Genomic DNA, 19,213 nt, shown 5'->3' with positions numbered 1-19,213 from the left:
ATAGGCGGTAGCGGGTCCTAGGGAATTGAGAAGCTTAAGTTGGGACCACTTCAAGAATATAAATATAAAGAACAAAGATTTGAAAGGAAACAAATGATGGAAGAAGATGAAGGTTTTTAAAGGGAGGGTTGGTATAGGAAAAGGAGTGAAAAAATCTCTTGGGTCAAGGGATTTGATTGTTATGAGGTATGAGAAAGGTTGTAAGAAGAAGAATGTGTTGAAGAAATGGGAGAAAAGGAAAGGTGATCGCAATCATTGCAGTGAACACATTGCAGGATGTGATCATGTGGAAGACATTGCTGGTCAGAATGAAGAGGAAATTTATGGAGCAGACTAGGAGTTTTAGAGAGTAGGCAGAAATCTTCCCACTCCGTCTTGAATCCAGGAACATTGATTGATTACCCTTTTTTTAGTTTTACATTGCTAGGACTTAAAAGGGAATGTTTTTGAATCCTGAAATAAAGTTGTGGTGCTCAACAATGTCTAGGAATTGTAGAGGAGTTACTCACGGCGTAGGATCACATTTAAGAGCAAGAAATTCACTGGCTGAGCCCAGCTACCCAAGAGGCAACTCACTTCTAGATGACATTGATCAAATTTCTCACCATTGCTGATGTCCTTCTAGCCGAGCTCAGAAGCTCCTAATCTTGTCTATAAGGGATGTCTGCTTTGTCTGCAGAATCGACCACAATCATTGTCAGGAAGTTCACCTAGATGTTAAAAAGCCATGGGCTTTACAGTTTACTTTTTTAAAACCAAGATTTTATCCCTTTTCAAAATACTTATAGTGTTCCCCTTTCAGATGAGTTTTTATTTGATGATGCTGAAACTGAAATTCTCAGGTCCATTTAATGCTCATGATAAAAAAACGAAGCTAAAACCATGTAAAACCTCATCCCTTAAGACTGGTATTTTTAGATTTAACAACGAAAGAAATAGATGCTAAGAGAAATAAAAACAACGCTTTGTCAAGGCAGATTTTTTTTTTGTCAAAGAAGAAATAAAATCGTGAGAAACAAAACCAATAATCTGGAGTTTGAGCTGAAACAAAACCAAATATTCAATTTCTGGGTTAGGGGTTCTGGGTTCTAGGTTCTTGTTTTTTGTCATAGAATCTGGGGCAATATTGGTTTTGTTGAAGTTTCGGAGCCGGTCAACAAGGCATGTATAAGTTGTTTTTGAAAGTTCAAGGTATATATAAGTAGTTTCTCAAATGTGCAGGGTATATGTAAGTAATTATCCCAAAATAAAAAGATAAGATACAAGCTCAGGTGATCAGCACAGATCAAAGTGAAGCAGAAGATGCACCCCTTATTTGCATTTAGAAGAAGAAATAAGTAATGGTGAGATCCCTGGCTACAACCAGGATTTGTTAAAATAAACTTCATTAATCAAATCAACCATCTAATTTGCATTTACATTGACTATATATAGACTTGACATAAGGTTTCTCCTTTTACAGATGTATAAGAGGGAAGGTTATACAAATCAACCATCTTGTATATCCTTCCCTCTTATACATCTTGTATATCTCTTATGCATCTTGTATTTCCTTCCCTTATTTTCTTCTCCATATCCAATCAATCTCATCTGGTATACTGAATGACTGAGCCTCTGATCATGGTTTACTACACCATTAAATTTATGTGTTCCACATGTGAAAGCAATCTGGAATGGAGAAATGGCTGAGTGCAAGATCTTTTTCTGTTTTCATACATTGTTACACACTTCAATAACCTTACTAAGCCTATACAGTAGAATCCCTAGAGCTCTCAAGTAATAAGAGTGTTGGACATTTTGATTAGAAGTTCTGAATGAGGGTGAATTCAAATTTACTGGGAAAGCATATACAACAACATTGGTGTGTTTTTGTTAGCTGGTGGCTCATGATGGATTGTATTTATCTAGTAATTTACTGATTTAGTTGATTTGATGGTCATTTATTCTCCTTGTTACAGATTCTGCCTAAAGGTGATTGGCATTGTCCAAATTGTTCATGCAAAATTTGCGATGTTTCTGGTGATACTACTTCTGAAAGGGATTCTGCACCAATCTCTGCATTACTTACATGCAGTTTATGTGAGAGAAAATGTATAATTTTCCTCTTCATTTTGTATAGTATTATTATATGTTTTTCTGCAATTGCATGTACTTTTTCCCTTCATTTATTTATTATCTATTTCTTGTGATTTTTTCTTAATGAGGCTGAAAATCCTTCCAACATTTTTGTTTCTTGCAGACCACCATTCATGTATTCAGGAAAAGGATGCAGTTCCTGTTGATTCCAGTAATCCATGCACCTCTTTTTGTGGGAAGAAGTGCAATCAGGTGATGCTCTTGTTGCTTGTTTTCGGTGGCCAATATCTAATTAATTTGGTAGGTCTCTGAAATTCTATGCTTCTACTGACTTTGTAAAAAAGCTATCATTTGGTTTCATAAATTGTGTCCTGTAATACAGGATTAAAGTATTGTGTTGTTTTAATTTAATCATTCCAAAATATACATTTACCTGAGTACATTGAGAGGCTGTATTTATTATTTTGTGTGGAAAGTGTCTTTCTTTTGCTGAAACTTTGGTAGAGCTGTCAATAGGTTGAGCCTAGCTGACAGAACCAAATGACTGAATTGATTATATTGGTTCTGGTTCTGAGGTTTGTATCCCATTTATAATCGGGTTGGGATGGTTTTTTCTGCTTCAAATTGATTATGACCAAACCAATTATGTATGTAAAGGTCTCTTGGTTCTATCATAATTTTTGTTCTATTTTATGTCTGAACAGGTAAATTTCATAGACAGTATATAAGATAATATTGGTTAAAAGCACTTCTTTTATCAACTTATAAACAGAATTGTCATTTTTCTCAAGGTTATATTATAAAAAATGAAGTTCCAAGTTGTTATTTTATAGGTAATTATAGATGTTAAGTATCATTGGGTCTACTGGGGTCATATCTGACTATCCTAATTAATAATTGCTTTGGTTCTGGGTCTAGTTTAAAGAACTTACTAATAATCATTTTGGTACTGATCCACCCTGACCTAAACCAGACCTGACCCATTGACGGATCTAAATTTTGGTTGTTTAGTATCTAAGAATGGTTTTTTTCCCTGTCTGATTTTAATATCTGTATCTTTTGCACTTTGAGGACTGCTCACATGATGCTTACATGTTATTTCTCCAGATTTTTCAGAAGTTGCAGAAGCTTCTCGGTGTTAAACATGACTTGGAAGCAGGATTTTCATGGACTCTTATTCGGCGATCTGATGTAGACTCAGATACTTCTGTCCGTGGTCTGCCTCTTAGGACTGAATGCAATTCTAAGCTTGCTGTTGCACTGGCAGTTATGGATGAGTGCTTTTTGCCCATCTTTGACCGGAGGAGTGGCATTAATTTGATTCATAATGTTCTGTATAACTGTGGGTAGGCACTTACTAATTTTTACCTTTTGGGCTTATCTGTTTTTAGTTTATAGTTGCAGTGTTGAACTTCATCAATTTGTCTACTAGTCCTAGTTAATTTTCATGGGTTCTACATGGTTGTTAATGTCAAAGGAAGACCATCTGCATCATCAGGGAGAAGTGATCTGTTGGAAGTTGAAATGTCTAGAAGGGTTAGGGGCAGGTCAAAAAGGTCATGGGTTCTAGATTACTTGGTGCTATGAATTAGAAGTTTACTTTTTATCATATCAGTATGCTGCCATCATCACCCTCATCTAAGCCCTGTCTCAACTATATGGTTCAGCTACATGATCCTGTTCCACCCTTCCATTCTGTTCAATGCCACACCCATTGTTAAACTATGGGCATCATGTTAATTTGCTGGGTTGGACATTTTTACAGCTATTTGATTTCTCAACTTTTATAAAGTTCTTTAGTTTCTCTATATGTGAATACTTCTATTTTTTTGACAGATCAAACTTAAATCGTCTGAACTATGGTGGCTTCCACACTATTATTCTGGAGAGGGGTGATGAAATTATCTCTGCAGCATCCATCAGGTATTAGACCCGACTAATCTAATATTTCTTGTCCATTAGGTCTCCTTTGAGTGAATGTAGTGTCTAGGATATCTTTTCGGGTATAAGGATACTTTCTTTCAGGTGTGGTTTGGCGTTTCCTTGGTTTGTTCTGTTGTTGGAAAAAAAGAAAAAAAAAATTCATCTTGCATTTTCTTGAAAGAAAAGAATCTGTTGTGGATGGTTTCTAAGATACATAAAATGAGTAATAACCAATATTTTGAGCATAGGAATTAGTTTTTAATAGTGGAATTCGTTGTTTCTTAAGGTTTTATTAGATCAATTTTCCCAGCATAGAACTGGAAAGGAACCTATTTTATAATAAAGGAATCTTAATTTATAGTTATTTTAAGTGGAGGATAGCAATGCTAACTGTTTCTTTAGGTGAAAAATGCAGCTATTTTTCTCTACTTAAAAGTTGAGGATGTAGCTATTTTTCTCTTTTCGGCCAGAATCTCTCTCTCTCTCTCTCTGTGTGTGCTATATCTTCTATAGCAATATTAGGAGGCATATGATAATGAAAGTGGTGAAGATAACACTTCAAATGGGGTTTGTGTTCATAGTGGGCCTTACTAGCTTCATTTTGCACCAAATGGTGTTCAAGAAATTGTTGAAAATAATACTTATAGTTCTGCTGCAAAAGGGTTTCTTCCGAATAGGAAATACTGAACTTGTCAATGCATTGAAGGTTCTGGGACAAACAGTAGTGGTGGTTTGGGGACAGAATGTGATTGGAGTGGAATTAGTAGATGCTGAAGATGCTACCCCGTTCATATTCAGTAGGTAGATTTAGGGATGGTCCACTTTTCTGATTTGTAATTCTATGTAATCTGTATATTTTCTTCATATATTACTAAAATTTGATTGTTATCAATAAAAAAAGAAGAAAGGTGGATTTAGGAAGGGTGGTTGAAATAGAAGTTAAAATTAGCTTTGTTTTTAAAATCATACGATTCATGTCTCAAATCGTACAATTTATGTTGAATCTTTCATAAAATGATCTGGATCGTACATATATATCGTTTTTTTTTTGTGCATAAATCATATGATTTATATATGAATTTAGGTTAGAATTGCAAGTGAGTTAAATGTGATTCATATGATTACTGTTAAACAGTGGTTAAAAATGGGCTGCATTCCTCATTTTAAAGTTTCATTGATATAGAAAGGGGCAATCATGACATTTCATATGTATAGCTTAATTAGTCAATCAAATGAAACTCTTAAACGAAAAGGTTCGGACGGGAAGAGAAACCCTCCTCCATGACTGTTGCTTTGGAAGCTCCAAAGCCAAGTCCTTTTGATTATTGCTAGCTTGTGTTCGAGGTAAATATTTTTCTTTTTGTTTTTTGATTGCTGCTGCTGTTCTTCTTCTTACTTTCTCTCTCTCTCTTTTTTTTTTTTGATATTTTCTTCTTGCTTTTTCTCTTGCTGTACTAAGGGGCTCTTGCCTATTATTTTGAAACCCTCTTCTTTTGATGCAGGAACAGGAGTGTCCAGCTCCACTCCATTTTTATTCATCCTTTTTTGACATAAAACAGGGGCGCTGCCCTAATTTTCCCCTCTTCTTTTGATGCAAAAACAGGGGTTCCACCACATTCTTTTTTTCCATCATTTTTTACACAAAAGGGATCTTCTCTATCAATTTCGCCTTTTTTTTAATGCAAAACCGGGTCATAAAGCAGGGGATTTTCTCTGCTATTTCCCTCCTTTTTTGATGCAAAACAGGGATTCTTCCCATTGTTTCTGATATAAAAAGAGGCTTTGCCCTATTATTTTCCGTTTTTGAGGGGTATTGTTTATCTGCAGTGTCTCATTATTGTACTGGTGTGCGTAGTTTGAAATTTGAATTATTTTGTTCTTGAATCTGTGTGGACTGTATGCAGCCTAGCAGTCTCTTATTTTAGCATTTTCCATGGGATATGGATAACTGAGGGAAAATGGTCTTTAGTCATACCATGGCATCTATTGAATTATGAACATTGATTATGGTATGTATGAAAGGTAGTGTAATTGCGATTTGCGACTACTACTACCTACTTATATGATGTCTATAAGCTGAAAATTGTGGTGCAAAGTCACTTTTTTTCCTATTTTTTTGAGAACTTTAGGTAGTTTTTATTGTTTTTGATAACACTTAGAAAAATCAGAAAAAAATCTTACAATATGATAAATTCAATTTAAAGAACATTACGATTTATGATATGTAGAGAACACTGATGTGGGCCCCACTGCAGTGGTCCCCACTGTGTTCGTAGGACAGCAGTGTAGTTATTTGTTTCAGTTATAGTAGTGTCAGTTTGAGTCAGTTTGTTAATTCAGTTGTTATTTACTTTATTTATTATGTAAGTACCAAGGGCAGATGTGTCCTTTCCATTATGTACTAAACATAACCTATAAATATTAAGAGAGTGGCGGCGGCAGATCAATAAGAATATGTCCCTCCTTTCAACAACTTGTTTTCTCTTGTTTCTCTTCTATTCTCTCTCCTTTCTCCCTCTTTTTCTTCTGTTTTGTAAACCTAAAACCTATTAGGATTCAAGACTGATTACAGTCTTGATCTTCTACTTGGTATCAGAGCCTATCTAGGGCTTCTCATGTGTGCCTAGTCCAGCCGACCACATGAGGACTAGCTAGGGCTGGAAGCTTTGAAGAAGTTTTTCGATGGCTGAATCTTGGAGATTACCAGGAGAGGTTCGTAGTAGTTGAAGACTTGCCGTGGCTTGCAGAGAGTTGGTAATCAGGAAGAGGCAACAAAGGTTAGGGTTCAGGTAACCCTAGAAGACAGTAAACCGAAGTACATAAGTTTGTTTTTTTTTTTACTGAGTTTCAGAGGCTGAAATCAGTCGAGATAGGTTGGACCTATCTAGAAAGAGGGGCCGAACTGTGTTCAAGTTTGTTCTAGGGTTTGGCTTGCCGAACTGTGTTTAAGTTTGTTTGTAGGGTTTGACTGTTGGGCCGAACTCCATCTTCAAAGGTGAATAGTTTTTAGGGTTTCATATTGCCTTACGACAAGTCCCTATTGTGCGGACAGTTTGGAGAGTGCAACTGAGCACTTACTTCAGACCTACAGTTGAAACCCTAATTTTGCTCTCGCAGTAGTGGGCCCCACAGTAGTGAATTCAGAAAATAGCATCTCAGATTGATAGGTTGCTTGGTACTGTGCATGTCGATTGATTTCAGATCAGATTTGAGTTGATTTCTTGCATATAATGTGATAGGCGATTGATTTCAGATCAAATTTGGGTTGGTTTTGGATCGGATCAGATTAGATTTCAGATCAGATCAGTTTTGTCTTGGTTTCGAATCAGATTTTAGACTTGCTTTTTTGACTCTGTTTTCTGGTATAGTTGCTCTAACAGTTTGTAGCCACTGAATCTTGATCAAAGATGGAGTTTAAGGGTCAGGGAGAAAGTAGTTTTGGAAACCACAGTTATGGTAGTCTATTAGATTTGATGGGTCAAATTATTTGGAGTGGGCGCAATCAGCCATGATGGCTATTGGAGGAAGGGGAAAACTGGGTTACCTCTTAGGAGATGTGAAAGAACCTTCCAAGGAGGACCCAACATACACCAAGTGGGTTCAAGAGAACTATTTGGTTATGGCATGGCTGTGTAATTCTATGTAGCCACATATCAGCCGAAATTATTTGTGGGCAAAGACAGCCAAAGAGATATGGATGTTGTGAAAGAAACCTATTCCCAACCCCTTAATGTTGCCAGAGCCTATGAACTGAAGTGTGAGGTGAACAGCCTTAAACAAGGAGAGAAGCTAGTTTCTGTCTACTTCTTTACCTTGAAATCCTTGTGGCATGAAATTGACCATTTAGAAACCCTTGAGTGGGAGAGTCCCAAAGATGCACAGACTCACAGAAAGCAAGTCGAGACGAATAGGGTATTTGAGTTTCTAGCTGGTTTGAATTCAGAATATGACATTGTGCGACAATAGATATTGACAAGAGATAGTGTGGCCCTCTCTCAAGCATACTCCCTGGTGCATAGTGAAGAGACCAGGAGGAAAGTCATGATGCAGCCTCAACCCTCTTTCCCAGCCTTGACAGCTATAAACCCAAGCCAGGGGGTGACTCAGAAAGGGACCGGAAGAAGGAAGATAAACGGGATCTGGTATGTGAACATTGCAAGAAACCCAAGCACACAAAAGATACTTGTTGGAAGCTACATCCTCACTTGGTCCCAGCAAAACTAAGAAATAAGAAGGGTAATGCTCATATGGCAGTGAACACTGATTCAACATCCTCATCAGGCACATCCCTAGAGACTTTAGCTGCTGTTCAGGCTGCTCTCATACAGTTGGAAAAGGAAGTTGGGAGTTTAGCTCAGCCATCTCAGTCACCATCAGCTTCTGCCACATCTGCATTTGCACATTCAGGTACTCGAGCCTCAGCTTACCATGCTTCAGCTCCACGTAATACTGATCACTGCTGGGTAATAGATTCAGGTGCATCTGACCATATGACTAGCTTGCCATCTTTGTTTACTTCTTATCACTTGTCCTCTGGCCGAGATAGAGTATCCATTGCTGATAGGCTCTCTTGTTCCCATTTCGGGCAAGGGGGACATCAAGTTATCGGATACTATCTCTTTATCTTTTGTTTTGCATGTTCCTAAGCTTGATACTAACTTGCTTTCAGTTAGTAGTATTACCAAACAAATGAACTGTTCAGTAACCTTTTTCCCTGACTGATGTGTTTTTCAGGATTTGGAGACGAGGAAGGTGATTGGGACTGGCCGTGAGACGAACGAGATCTATCTGCTTGGAGAGAGTTCTCGTCGGGAGGAGTCAGTGGATAAGAAGTCTTTTGTTACCCAGTCTGTGAGTTTGGTTATGCTTTGGCATAACCGATTAGGTCATTTGTCTTTTAAGTCTTTGAAGAGTCTGTTTCCTGCTTTATTTGAGTCTGTTGAGTTATCAAAGTTGAGGTGTGAGAGTTGTGAGCTTGCCAAACATTATAGAACCTCTTATTCTTTAACTACTAAAATGAGTAATTCCTCTTTTGATATTGTGCATACTGATGTTTGGGGGCCATATCATATCTCTTCTATGGGTGTGTACAAATATTTTCTACTGTTTGTTGATGACCATACCCGGTTTTCTTGGGTCTATCTTATGCGTTTTCGGGATGAGGTTTCTACTTTGACCCAAAACTTCCATCAGATGGTTCTCACTCAGTTTGGGACCAAAATCAAAGTCCTTAGATCTGATAATGAAAAGGAATACTTTGCTCAGCCATTGACCTCCTACCTTCTTAGCCATGGAGTTATTCACCAGAGCACTTGCCCTTATACACCACAGCAGAACGGCGTTGCCAAAAGGAAGAATAGGCATATCTTGGAGGTGGCTAGAAGCATTATGTTTACCTCCAATGTACCTATTCGCTTCTAGGGTGATGCTATCCTCATGGCAGTTTATCTCATTAATCGAGTTCCTTCCCGGGTCCTTGATATGAGAATCCCCTTTTCCCTTCTATATCCAGACGAGGAGTTGTTCATTGTTCCCCTTAAAACCTTTGGTTGTACCTGTTTCGTTCAGCTTCTCAGGCCTCATCATTCCAAGTTTGAACCTAAGGCCTCCAAATGCATTTTCCTTGGTTATGCACAAATTCAAAAGGGTTGTTGCTGTTATGATCTGGTTTCAGGGAAACGGTTTGTCTCCACGGATGTCACCTTCTTTGAGAAGACACCCTATTATCCTAGGGTTTCTCCTTAGGGGGAGAGTAGTGAGAGTGGAAGTGGGGCTGTTTTGAGTTTCTTTCCTCAGGGGGAGAGTAGTGAGAGTGGAAGTGGGGCTGTTCCTTTACCTATTCCACTGGATAAAGAAGGTTGTAGTGGTGAGGGTGGTTAGAGGGAGCCGGAGTTGAGAGTCTATCACAGGCGATGCAGGCAGGTTGATCCTAGTCCTCGGCAGTCCCGGCCAGCTCCAGTTTCTTCTGCGGCTCCAGATTCAGAGCCTCCTGAGATACCTCTCACCGTTGCCACTTCCCCTCCTGTGGATGACCTTGATCTCCCTATTGCCATTTGCAAAGGGAAACGACATTGCACAACTTCTACAGCTCACAGCATCTCACAGTTCTTATCCTATGATCGTCTATCACCATCTTATTGGTCCTATCTCACTTCCATTCCGATGTCGCTATTCCAAGAACAGTGTAAGAAGCCTTATCAGTTCCAGAATGGAAAGATGCAATGCAAGTCGACATGGATGCCTTGTTGAAGATTAATACTTGGACACTGGTTGACCCACCAAAAGGAAAGAAACCAGTGGGATGTAGATGGGTGTTCACTGTGAAGCATAATGCTGATGGCTTTATTGAAAGGTACAAAGCCCGACTGGTTGCAATGGGGTTCACTCAGACTTATGGTATAGACTATTTGGAGACCTTTGCCCTAGTGGCCAAGATGACCACCATTCGAGTTTTGTTATCCCTTGCAGCAAATCTTTCTTGGCCCCTATTTCAGATGGATGTTAAAAATGCCTTTCTGAATGGAGATTTACAAGAAGAGGTTTACATGCAGTTGCCTCCTGGATTCTATGATACAGAGACAGGTAAGAAGGTTTGCTGACTAAACAAGGGATTGTATGGTTTGAAGCAGTCACCTAGAGCCTGGTTTGATAGGTTCAGATTAGCCCTTGGAAGGTTTGGTTATGTATAGGCCCAGTCAGATCATACACTATTCATCAAGAGGGTGGAGTCTTCTTTGACACTACTAGCAGTATATGTTGATGATATTGTGGTGACAGGAAATGACAGTCATGAGATTGAGTCCCTCAAACAGCTCTTTCATCAAGAGTTTGAGGTGAAAGATCTTGGTGCACTACGGTATTTTTTGGGTATTGAGGTTGCTAGATCTAAGCAGGGGATTTTTATCTCTCAGAGAAAATATGTTCTAGATCTGTTGGCGGAAACTGGAAAGTTGGGTGTTAAGCCGGCTGATACACCCATCGAACAAAGTCACAAGATTAGTGCAGAGGGTGGGGAGCCTTTTGAAGACAAAGTTATGTTCCAACGGTTGGTTGGAAAGCTTTATATCTCTGCCTCACTCGGCCGGATATCAGCTATGCAGTTAGTGTTTTTAGCCAGTACATGCACTCCCCTAGAACTTCACATCTTTTTGCGGCAGAGAGAATATTAGCATATTTGAAGAGATGCTCGAGTAGAGGTATATTGCTCAAGAACAATAATCACATGAGGGTGGAAGTCTATACAGATGCCGATTGGGCTGGAAGTGTTGATGACAGAATGTCTACCTCTGGATATTGTGCCCTGGTGGGAGGTAACCTTGTCTCTTGGAGGAGTAAGAAGCAGAGTGTTGTTTCCCGCTCCAGTGCTGAAGCGGAATACAAGTCAATGGCTAATGGAGTGGCTGAAATATAATGGCTGAGGTCACTATTTGAAGAGTTGGGTATTGATTATGAAAATCCCTTAATGCTGTATTGTGATAATCAGGCAGTTATTAATATAGCTCACAACCCAGTGCAGCATGACAGAACTAAACATATCGAAGTTGATCGACATTTTGTGCGAGAAAGGGTCACATCACAAGAAGTGTGTTTTCCGTACATCACATCTAATATGCAGCTCGTGGATATCCTCACCAAGGCTGTACCGAGGAAGAAGTTAGAGACAGACCTATCCAAGTTGGGCATGATAGATATCTATTCCCAACTTGAGGGGGAGTGTAGAGAACACTGATGTGGGCCCCACTGCAGTGGTCCCCACTGTGTTCGTAGGACAACAGTGTAGTTATTTGTTTCAGTTATAGTAGTGTCAGTTTGAGTCAGTTTGTTAATTCAGTTGTTATTTATTTCAGCTTTTATTTACTTTATTTATTATGTAAGTACCAAGGGCAGATGTGTCCTTTCCATTATGTACTAAAAATAACCTATAAATATTAAGAGAGTGGCGGCGGCAGATCAGTAAGAATCTGTCCCTCCTTTCAACAACTTGTGTTCTCTTGTTTCTCTTCTCTTCTCTCTCCTTTCTCCCTCTTTTTCTTCTGTTTTGCAAACCTAAAACCTATTAGGATTCAAGACTGATTACAGTCTTGATCTTCTACTTGATACAACTATAATTTTTCGAAAATTGCAAATTAATAAGGAGCTTGGGTAGTTATTCTTTGGAGTTGATGAGCTTGCCACATTTTTGTTAATTGAATTGGCAAATGAAACATGAGTAAGGCTGATGAAATTATAAATGTCGGATAGATGATAAGTCTTTTCTTCTGATGAGTAACTCTAGATCAGTGTGTTTGTAAATTAGTTTTTTTAGTAGACAAATAATAAGGTACAGTTTTCAGCTGTGAGGATGGTGGTCTGTTTATTGAAGGGGAGGTCAAGGGTGGAGCTGGAGTTGAGCACTTTTTCTTGCTGAAGTTACGTTTGGTTTTGATTGTGGTTTGTGGCTTGGGGTGTGGTCATCTTTTTTAGAGATAGCATGTGTGAAGGTTCTTCTTGCACATTTCCTTATTTCAATAGAGATTTTTTCTCAGTAAACCTTGTATCCTTGTTCCTTTTTTATTGAGCTTTTCTTTTTCTATAAAATAAAACTTCTTTTGCAAGAAAGTTTAGAAGGGTAAAAAGCAAAGGCACATTAGTTGGTCTGGGAGAAGTTAGGAGAGTTGAGGTTTAAGGCTTAAAAGAAATTTTAAACTAGTGAGTAACACTTATAGACAATAATAGATTATCAGGAAAACATAAAGCTAAAGTGCTGTTTTTTCTTTATGAGAGAGGCTGCACCTCTTGCCTCCATTGGGGAAGCTGGTAACAGTTGTTTATCTTTACCGATTTAATGAAAATTTTAAAGAATTTTTACTTACCAAAAAAAAAAAAAAGAAAACATAAAGCTAAAGTGCTAATATAGTCATCTGGTTCAGTTGGTAGAGTGGTGGTCTTATGGTCAGTAGTTGTGGGTTTGAGTCCCATTGGTATTGTTCTTTTAAGTCTTAAAATCTTACTATGGTGCAGAAATGAATATTTGTGACATGTTAAATCTCAATATCAACCAATCACGTTAAAGATGTCACATGGTCTATTTACTTTTTATTGGTTCACATTTCACAAGTTATAATTATCAATCACATTAAAGATTTTAACAATGTTAAATATGTCAACTGTGCTGTCTCACTTTATTACTGCTTCATGTTTTTTTGCTTCACAACTGCACCGTAGTATTTGCCTAAGTCTTAACTTTGACAGAACAATCAATTAACAAAAATGAACACCTAATTAATTAGATGATTCAACTTTCAAAATAACATTAATTATAAACAACAATAAGGTATAAGTTTCAGTTTTCCTCAATAAACAACCATTCCATGTTTCACATGCCAAATTTCAGTAAAAGTTCAGAAGAAAATGTTATAATTTGAAATAATCATTCTACATTCCCTTCCTTGGCTTCTTTTTCTTATCATTTTAGCACAAATTCAACACATAAGTATGGGGACTATTGGAGAATATGCAACAACTTCAATCAATTAAACTAACAAACCAAAATGAAAGAAAAAGTTAAAATTTATAACAAGAGGAAGTCAAGCAATAAAGCTATGTGACAGGCCACCAACTACAGATTCAAATCATATGATTTGCAACACCATTCATGATTCAAAGATTTCCAGTTAAAATCTTGAGATTAAGTAATTTCTGAAAGAATCTTGTAATTATTGTTTGCAATTTGTGAATCTTATGGTTTGACTTGGATGTATATATACATATGATTCAGGTTAGTTTTACTAGGATGTAGTACTGTATCTTGTGTTTCTTTTTTCTTATTTTTATGGCCTTTTGTTTTCAATATGTTACTAGAGGAGGAATTATTTTAAATAAAACTTTCATTTGGTGACCTCTTTGAGCCTTTCCATCATGTGTTGGTTAAAAAGCTATTGCACGTGGGTTTTCTGACTTGAAGTATCTTACATCTAGAGTATGGGTGGTAAAACATTATTGTCTTAATTAGTTGGTCAATGTGGTAGAAAATGGAGTTGAATCATTTTTTTTTTATATATTTAAGCTTTTAGTTGTTTACCAAAAAAGCTTCTTCTTTATATATTTTGTTATTTTGGGATATTTCTAAAAACAAATAATCTTAGAATTTTATTATTTATTATATGTTTGACAATTTGAATTGAATGAACTATTTTGTGATTTTTGATGTGGTTATGATTTTTAGAACATTCAAAATAATATATAAAATAGCTTTAGTTACTCTTTCACATGTCAACATGTAATTGTTAAATGTGATTCATAAAAAGTCTAGCACCATAATCAAGGAGATCAAGATTGTTAGTGGCAAGTATTTCACTTTTGGTAGCGAAAAAGTTAATAGATCTTTTAGTACTGCCAAGTTGGCAAAAGGAGGGAGTGTTTAAATCTTCCCCTTCAGTTATTGCATTTCTTTTATTTATTTTTGATGAATAATTATTGCATTTCTTTTATCTGTGATCAAAATATTTTTGGTAGGAAAATGCAAACCAAGTCCTGCATTACATTGTAGTACTCTGTACGCTCAGAACACTGTGCAAATAAGTCAAAACGTTTTGTTGGTTAATGATCAAACCATGCTGAGACTATTTTTTAATCAACAACTCGCAACTTTCATGGTGAGACTACTTGCATCAATATAAATGTGAGCTTAAGATCTTCATATCCTTGCTTTGCAAATAATCCAATTAAAAGCTTATGGAACCATTGATAAAAAATATAGAACCATAACCCAGTTCTTGCCGATAAAAAAACCACACTGAAGTTCTGTTGTCCTTTTCTTTTACTTGGCAAAGACATTTTTTTTCGAGGTTGTGATTGAAGGTGAGGTTAATCTTAGGCTAGTGAGAACTATATGCACTTGCTTTATCATCTGACTTATCTTGCACCTTAAAATTCTTTTGTCCTGCAACAATGAAGAACAAGTAAATATCAATTATTACATCCAGTGTTAAATCCTCTTATATGTATTACACCTGTCACTTTTATAGTTTACAAATACTTGTCACATTTTTTTTTTGATGAATTACAAATACTTATCACATTCTAAAACTAAATTTTCAATTTCCAGCTCAGCATAGAACTCCATTGGAGAGAAGTTTCTGAACTCTGCTACCATATTTGTCAATGAAGTATTGTCATCGTTTACTTGTCTATAATGACATTAAGTGCACAGAAAACTGGAACTATTTCATCCTTCCAAAGTATCAATAGTTAGCATTTAGCTTGCATTATTTCAAAGAGGCACAAAATGATTGTGAAGGAAGCATTTGAAAACAGATATTCTATTTTTGGAAATGCTCTATTTCATTCAGTTAACTAATTTATGTTTTTTTTAGGGACTTTCTTTTAGGAAGCATTATCTTGGTTCTTTTCCTTGTCATCATATATTGTTGATAGGGAAGCAGTTTACCATCTTGTATATACTTCGAATATGCACATTTTTTCATTTATTTATTTATTTTTCTTCTTTTTTCTGGAGTACATATTTGTGGTTTAGATGCAGCTATGTTGCTAGTAATGGAAGACTAGTGTGTCTTATTTCAGAAACACCTTCTTTTATGAGGTTTTGTTTTCCTAGTTTGCAATTTTCTACTACCATCTTTCGTATTTCATGATGTTCCATTTTGGTTGGTAATGTTTTCCTATTTTGCATTAGAACCTTTTTGTTTATGATAAAAGAACTATTAAAACATTAGTATTGTCCTAAATCCTCAATTTGTTTCACCTGGTTTTATACCTTGTTATATAGGATCCATGGGACCAGGTTGGCTGAGATGCCATTTATTGGAACCCGTCATATCTATAGACGTCAAGGAATGTGTCGACGGCTTCTAAATGCAGTTCAATCGGTATGTAAACAGAAAATTTATATTATTGCATGCATATTTATGTGACCTGATGTATGACAGATAGGTATTTCCTGCGAAATTATGCAAGTGGTAAGTAAGGTAGAGGGCTCAGGGGGTGTTCACATATATATGATTTTGTTTTTCAAAACAAAAATTACTGCCTAATCAACAAAATCATATTGTTTTTGTTTTGAAAAACAAAACCTTACATATTTGTGCACATTCCCTAAAGGTTCTAGTCAAGAAAGAAATCCATGAATCAGAAGCCTATAGAATAGATTGTTGACAAGGATCACCTTGCTATAAAGAGGGTTGCAGAAAATAACAGTGAGGGGGGATAGATACCTAAACGTTCAAAAAAGGGAGGGAGAGAAGATCGAGCAAGAGGTAAGGACGAACAGAAAAAAAGACTATAATATAGTTGGGAAGCATGGGGGCAATAAAAGACCAATAAAAGAGACAAGGATAGAGATTAAGATTAAAGAAAAGGAATTTGAGTAAAAGAATGGATAAACATTCTTGTGGTAATACTCAACGTGGAACCATCGGAATATGAAGGTATCTATCCTACTGCAGTAAAAAGATTTAGAAGACGGAAAACTAATCAAATAAGAAGATTTAGAAGACGGAAAACTAATCAAACGATGCAAGTCTCAAAAGCTTTCACTTGGTTAAAGTTGGGAGTATATGGGATGGGACTAAAGAAGGGGAAGAAGACAGAAAATTTCTCAGGTGAGAAGTGAGAGCTACGTTTTAGACAAAGGGTACATGGAGAAAATGGATAAAGCTTGAGTTGTTTGGGGTTGGAAGGGTGTTGGACCTGCAGTTTTCCGCTTGTCTTTTCTAGTGATTGGTGGGAGGGGTATGTGTGATATTTGTTTGGGGTTTTTGCAGTTGTATCTGGGTTTGGATTTCTCAGGGTGTACTGGACTTTGTAGGGCTGATTTTCTGTTTTAGTTTTTTTTGTTTTGTTTTTGTTTTTGGGTGGGTTTGTTTTGCTGGGAAATTTCTTATCACCCTGTTCTTTCCTTTTTCATTAATAATTTTTTTTTGAGAGAAGGTAAAATAAAGATATGTATTAATGTATGCTGTAAACAAATCTGAACTCTCTTTTGATTTATCAGTGAACAAAAGACTGTGGTATATCCCACTTATTTTTTTTGATAGATAATGATAATTTTATTAATTAGAATAAAAACACAGTATACCTCATACAACTCCCACAAAGAGGCGTGAGGTGCAGCCTCCAAACTACATCATAAAGCTTACAATTTAGCCCAAAAGATCTGATTCCTATGTACTCCTTGTTTGGCTAGGAAATCTGCCAGCCCATTTGCCGATCTTCTTTCCCATTGAACTGTGACTGAGATATTTGATCTTAGCCACTTAAATCTTCTCAAAGCCTCTCTATAAGGCCAGGCTGCCATCTCCGGTTCTTTTAGCCATCCAATAACCAATTTGGAGTCACCTTCAGCCATTAAATGCTCCACTGCCAACTCTTTTGCAATTTCTGCTCCTTGTATAACAGCTTGGAGTTCTGCATTAACTGAATCTCCCATCCCTACAGGACCAGAAAATAGAGCTACAATCTGGCCCTCAGCATTTTTAATGACTCCCCCTATTCCAGATGGCCCCGGGTTGCCCAAACTACTGCCATCAAAATTAATTTAATGAAGCCTACATCAGGAGGCTTCCAATCCACCAAAGACTTGCTTCTGACTGCAGAACTTTTGGCTAGTCGTTCCCAATTCCTACTTATATCATCAAAAGAGTAGGATGAGAACAGGTCCAAGGATTTTATTTATGGCCCTACATAAAATAGTTTCTAACACACATGTCTGATCCCTCTCCTTGTCATTAAAGTCTATCATTTTTGTAAGAAAGATAAGCTAATGGTTTAGCTGACATCTGTACTTAAATCTGGAAAGTTATTTAATGAAGTTACCGTTTCCAATAAAGAAAAAGACTCTAGCATTTCGTTCCTGCCACACAGTCCACATCAAAGCAGCTCTAGCACACCTGCACAAAACTCTTCTTCTTCTCTTTGGCCACGTGAAAGTTGTAGGGTCAAAAAGATTGCAAATCTGCTCCGGTTCTGTCCACCTGCACCCAAAAAGATAAAAAAGCTTTTTCCAAAGGCCTACAACAAAAGGGCAAGTGATTAGTATATGGTAGCAACTTTCTTCATTTGCTTTGCAAAGGGTACACCGGTTAGGAGAGATGCAAAAACTAGGTCTTCTTTTTTGCAAAACATCCAAAGTGTTGATTTTTCCAAGGGAGACTTCTCAACAAAGGGGTCCCACTTTTGGAGGGACAGGTTTGGACCAAACTTCCTTGTTATGAAAAGGTTGAGGCAGCGATTAGGAACACAAGGAAGCAAAGAAAGAAGCACAAGAAAAGGATCCCGAGGGCAAAGGCTTCCAAATACGAGTATCTGGAGAAGACGGATCTAAGCAAACATGATCAATAGTTTTAAGGAGCAAAGCAACCTGGTCAAGCTCAGAATCTCTCAAATCTCTTCTAAAATCCAGCCTCTAGTTTTTATACCAAAAGGAAAGGGGGGGGGGCACGAACCTTTGAATTGCCTCGTTTTTAAAACACGAGATGGAATACAAGGAGGGAAAGAGGTCCTTGAGGGTGAAGTCACCAATCTAAACATCCTCCCAAAACAAAACCCTATCTCCAGTACAAGCTTCATACCTGATCAGATTCAAGAAAACATGAAGAATACTATGAATAGCCTTCCATGGAGATATTAGTGTAGCCCGCCGAGATACACCAACATCCCAACCATTGCCTGCAATGCCATGCATACTCCTTACAACTTTATGCCAAAGTCTTTCTCTTTCTAGAGGCCTCCTCCATAGCCTAGCAAGGCCGCATTTTTCTTCCTTAGATTGCCTAATCCCAAACCCCCTTGCTCCTTCCTCCTACACACTATTTTCCACCTAACCACATGATCCTTTCTCCCTTTCCCTGACTCCCACAAAAAATCCCTCATGACTTTCTCTACCTTCAAAATCACCTTTTGTGGCATTCTAAAGACCAAGAGAAGGTAAGTTGGCAAGTCCGCAAGAGTAGCTCTTATTAAAGTGATACGACCCCCGAGGGAAATGTAGTTTCTCTTCAAAACTGCCAGCTTCTTTGTGCATTTTTCTATAATCGGATTCCAAAATCTTCCTTATCTTGGACTATCTCTTAAAGGCATACCCAAGTACTTCAAAGGCCAGCTAGAGGTAAGGCAACCTAAGGACTCTGCTACCTCACTTAACTCCTCCATATCCAAATTTACCCCCATTACACAACTCTTTTTGAAATTGACCTCAACTTTGACATGCATTCAAACA

General features: G+C 37.3%; 1 protein-coding gene across 5 annotated transcripts in view; it reads left to right on the top strand.

Moving 5' to 3' along the window:
• The window catches only part of LOC148879230 (uncharacterized), a 73,466-nt gene that overhangs the window by 4,813 nt on the left and 49,440 nt on the right, over positions 1 to 19,213 (top strand). For all 5 annotated transcript variants that reach the window (XM_088960707.1, XM_088960704.1, XM_088960708.1 and 2 more), the window contains 5 exons: positions 1,959 to 2,091; positions 2,240 to 2,328; positions 3,184 to 3,422; positions 3,913 to 3,999; positions 15,767 to 15,866. In XM_088960707.1, coding sequence (XP_088816833.1) covers positions 1,959 to 2,091; positions 2,240 to 2,328; positions 3,184 to 3,422; positions 3,913 to 3,999; positions 15,767 to 15,866 — 648 coding nt within the window. The remainder of the gene's footprint in view (positions 1 to 1,958; positions 2,092 to 2,239; positions 2,329 to 3,183; positions 3,423 to 3,912; positions 4,000 to 15,766; positions 15,867 to 19,213) is intronic.

Source organism: Nelumbo lutea, chromosome 1 (genome assembly GCF_056320005.1).
Source record: "Nelumbo lutea isolate HS-2025 chromosome 1, American lotus-T2T, whole genome shotgun sequence".
Taxonomy (NCBI): Eukaryota; Viridiplantae; Streptophyta; class Magnoliopsida; order Proteales; family Nelumbonaceae; genus Nelumbo; species Nelumbo lutea.
This window is presented reverse-complemented; position numbering and strand designations above follow the sequence as displayed.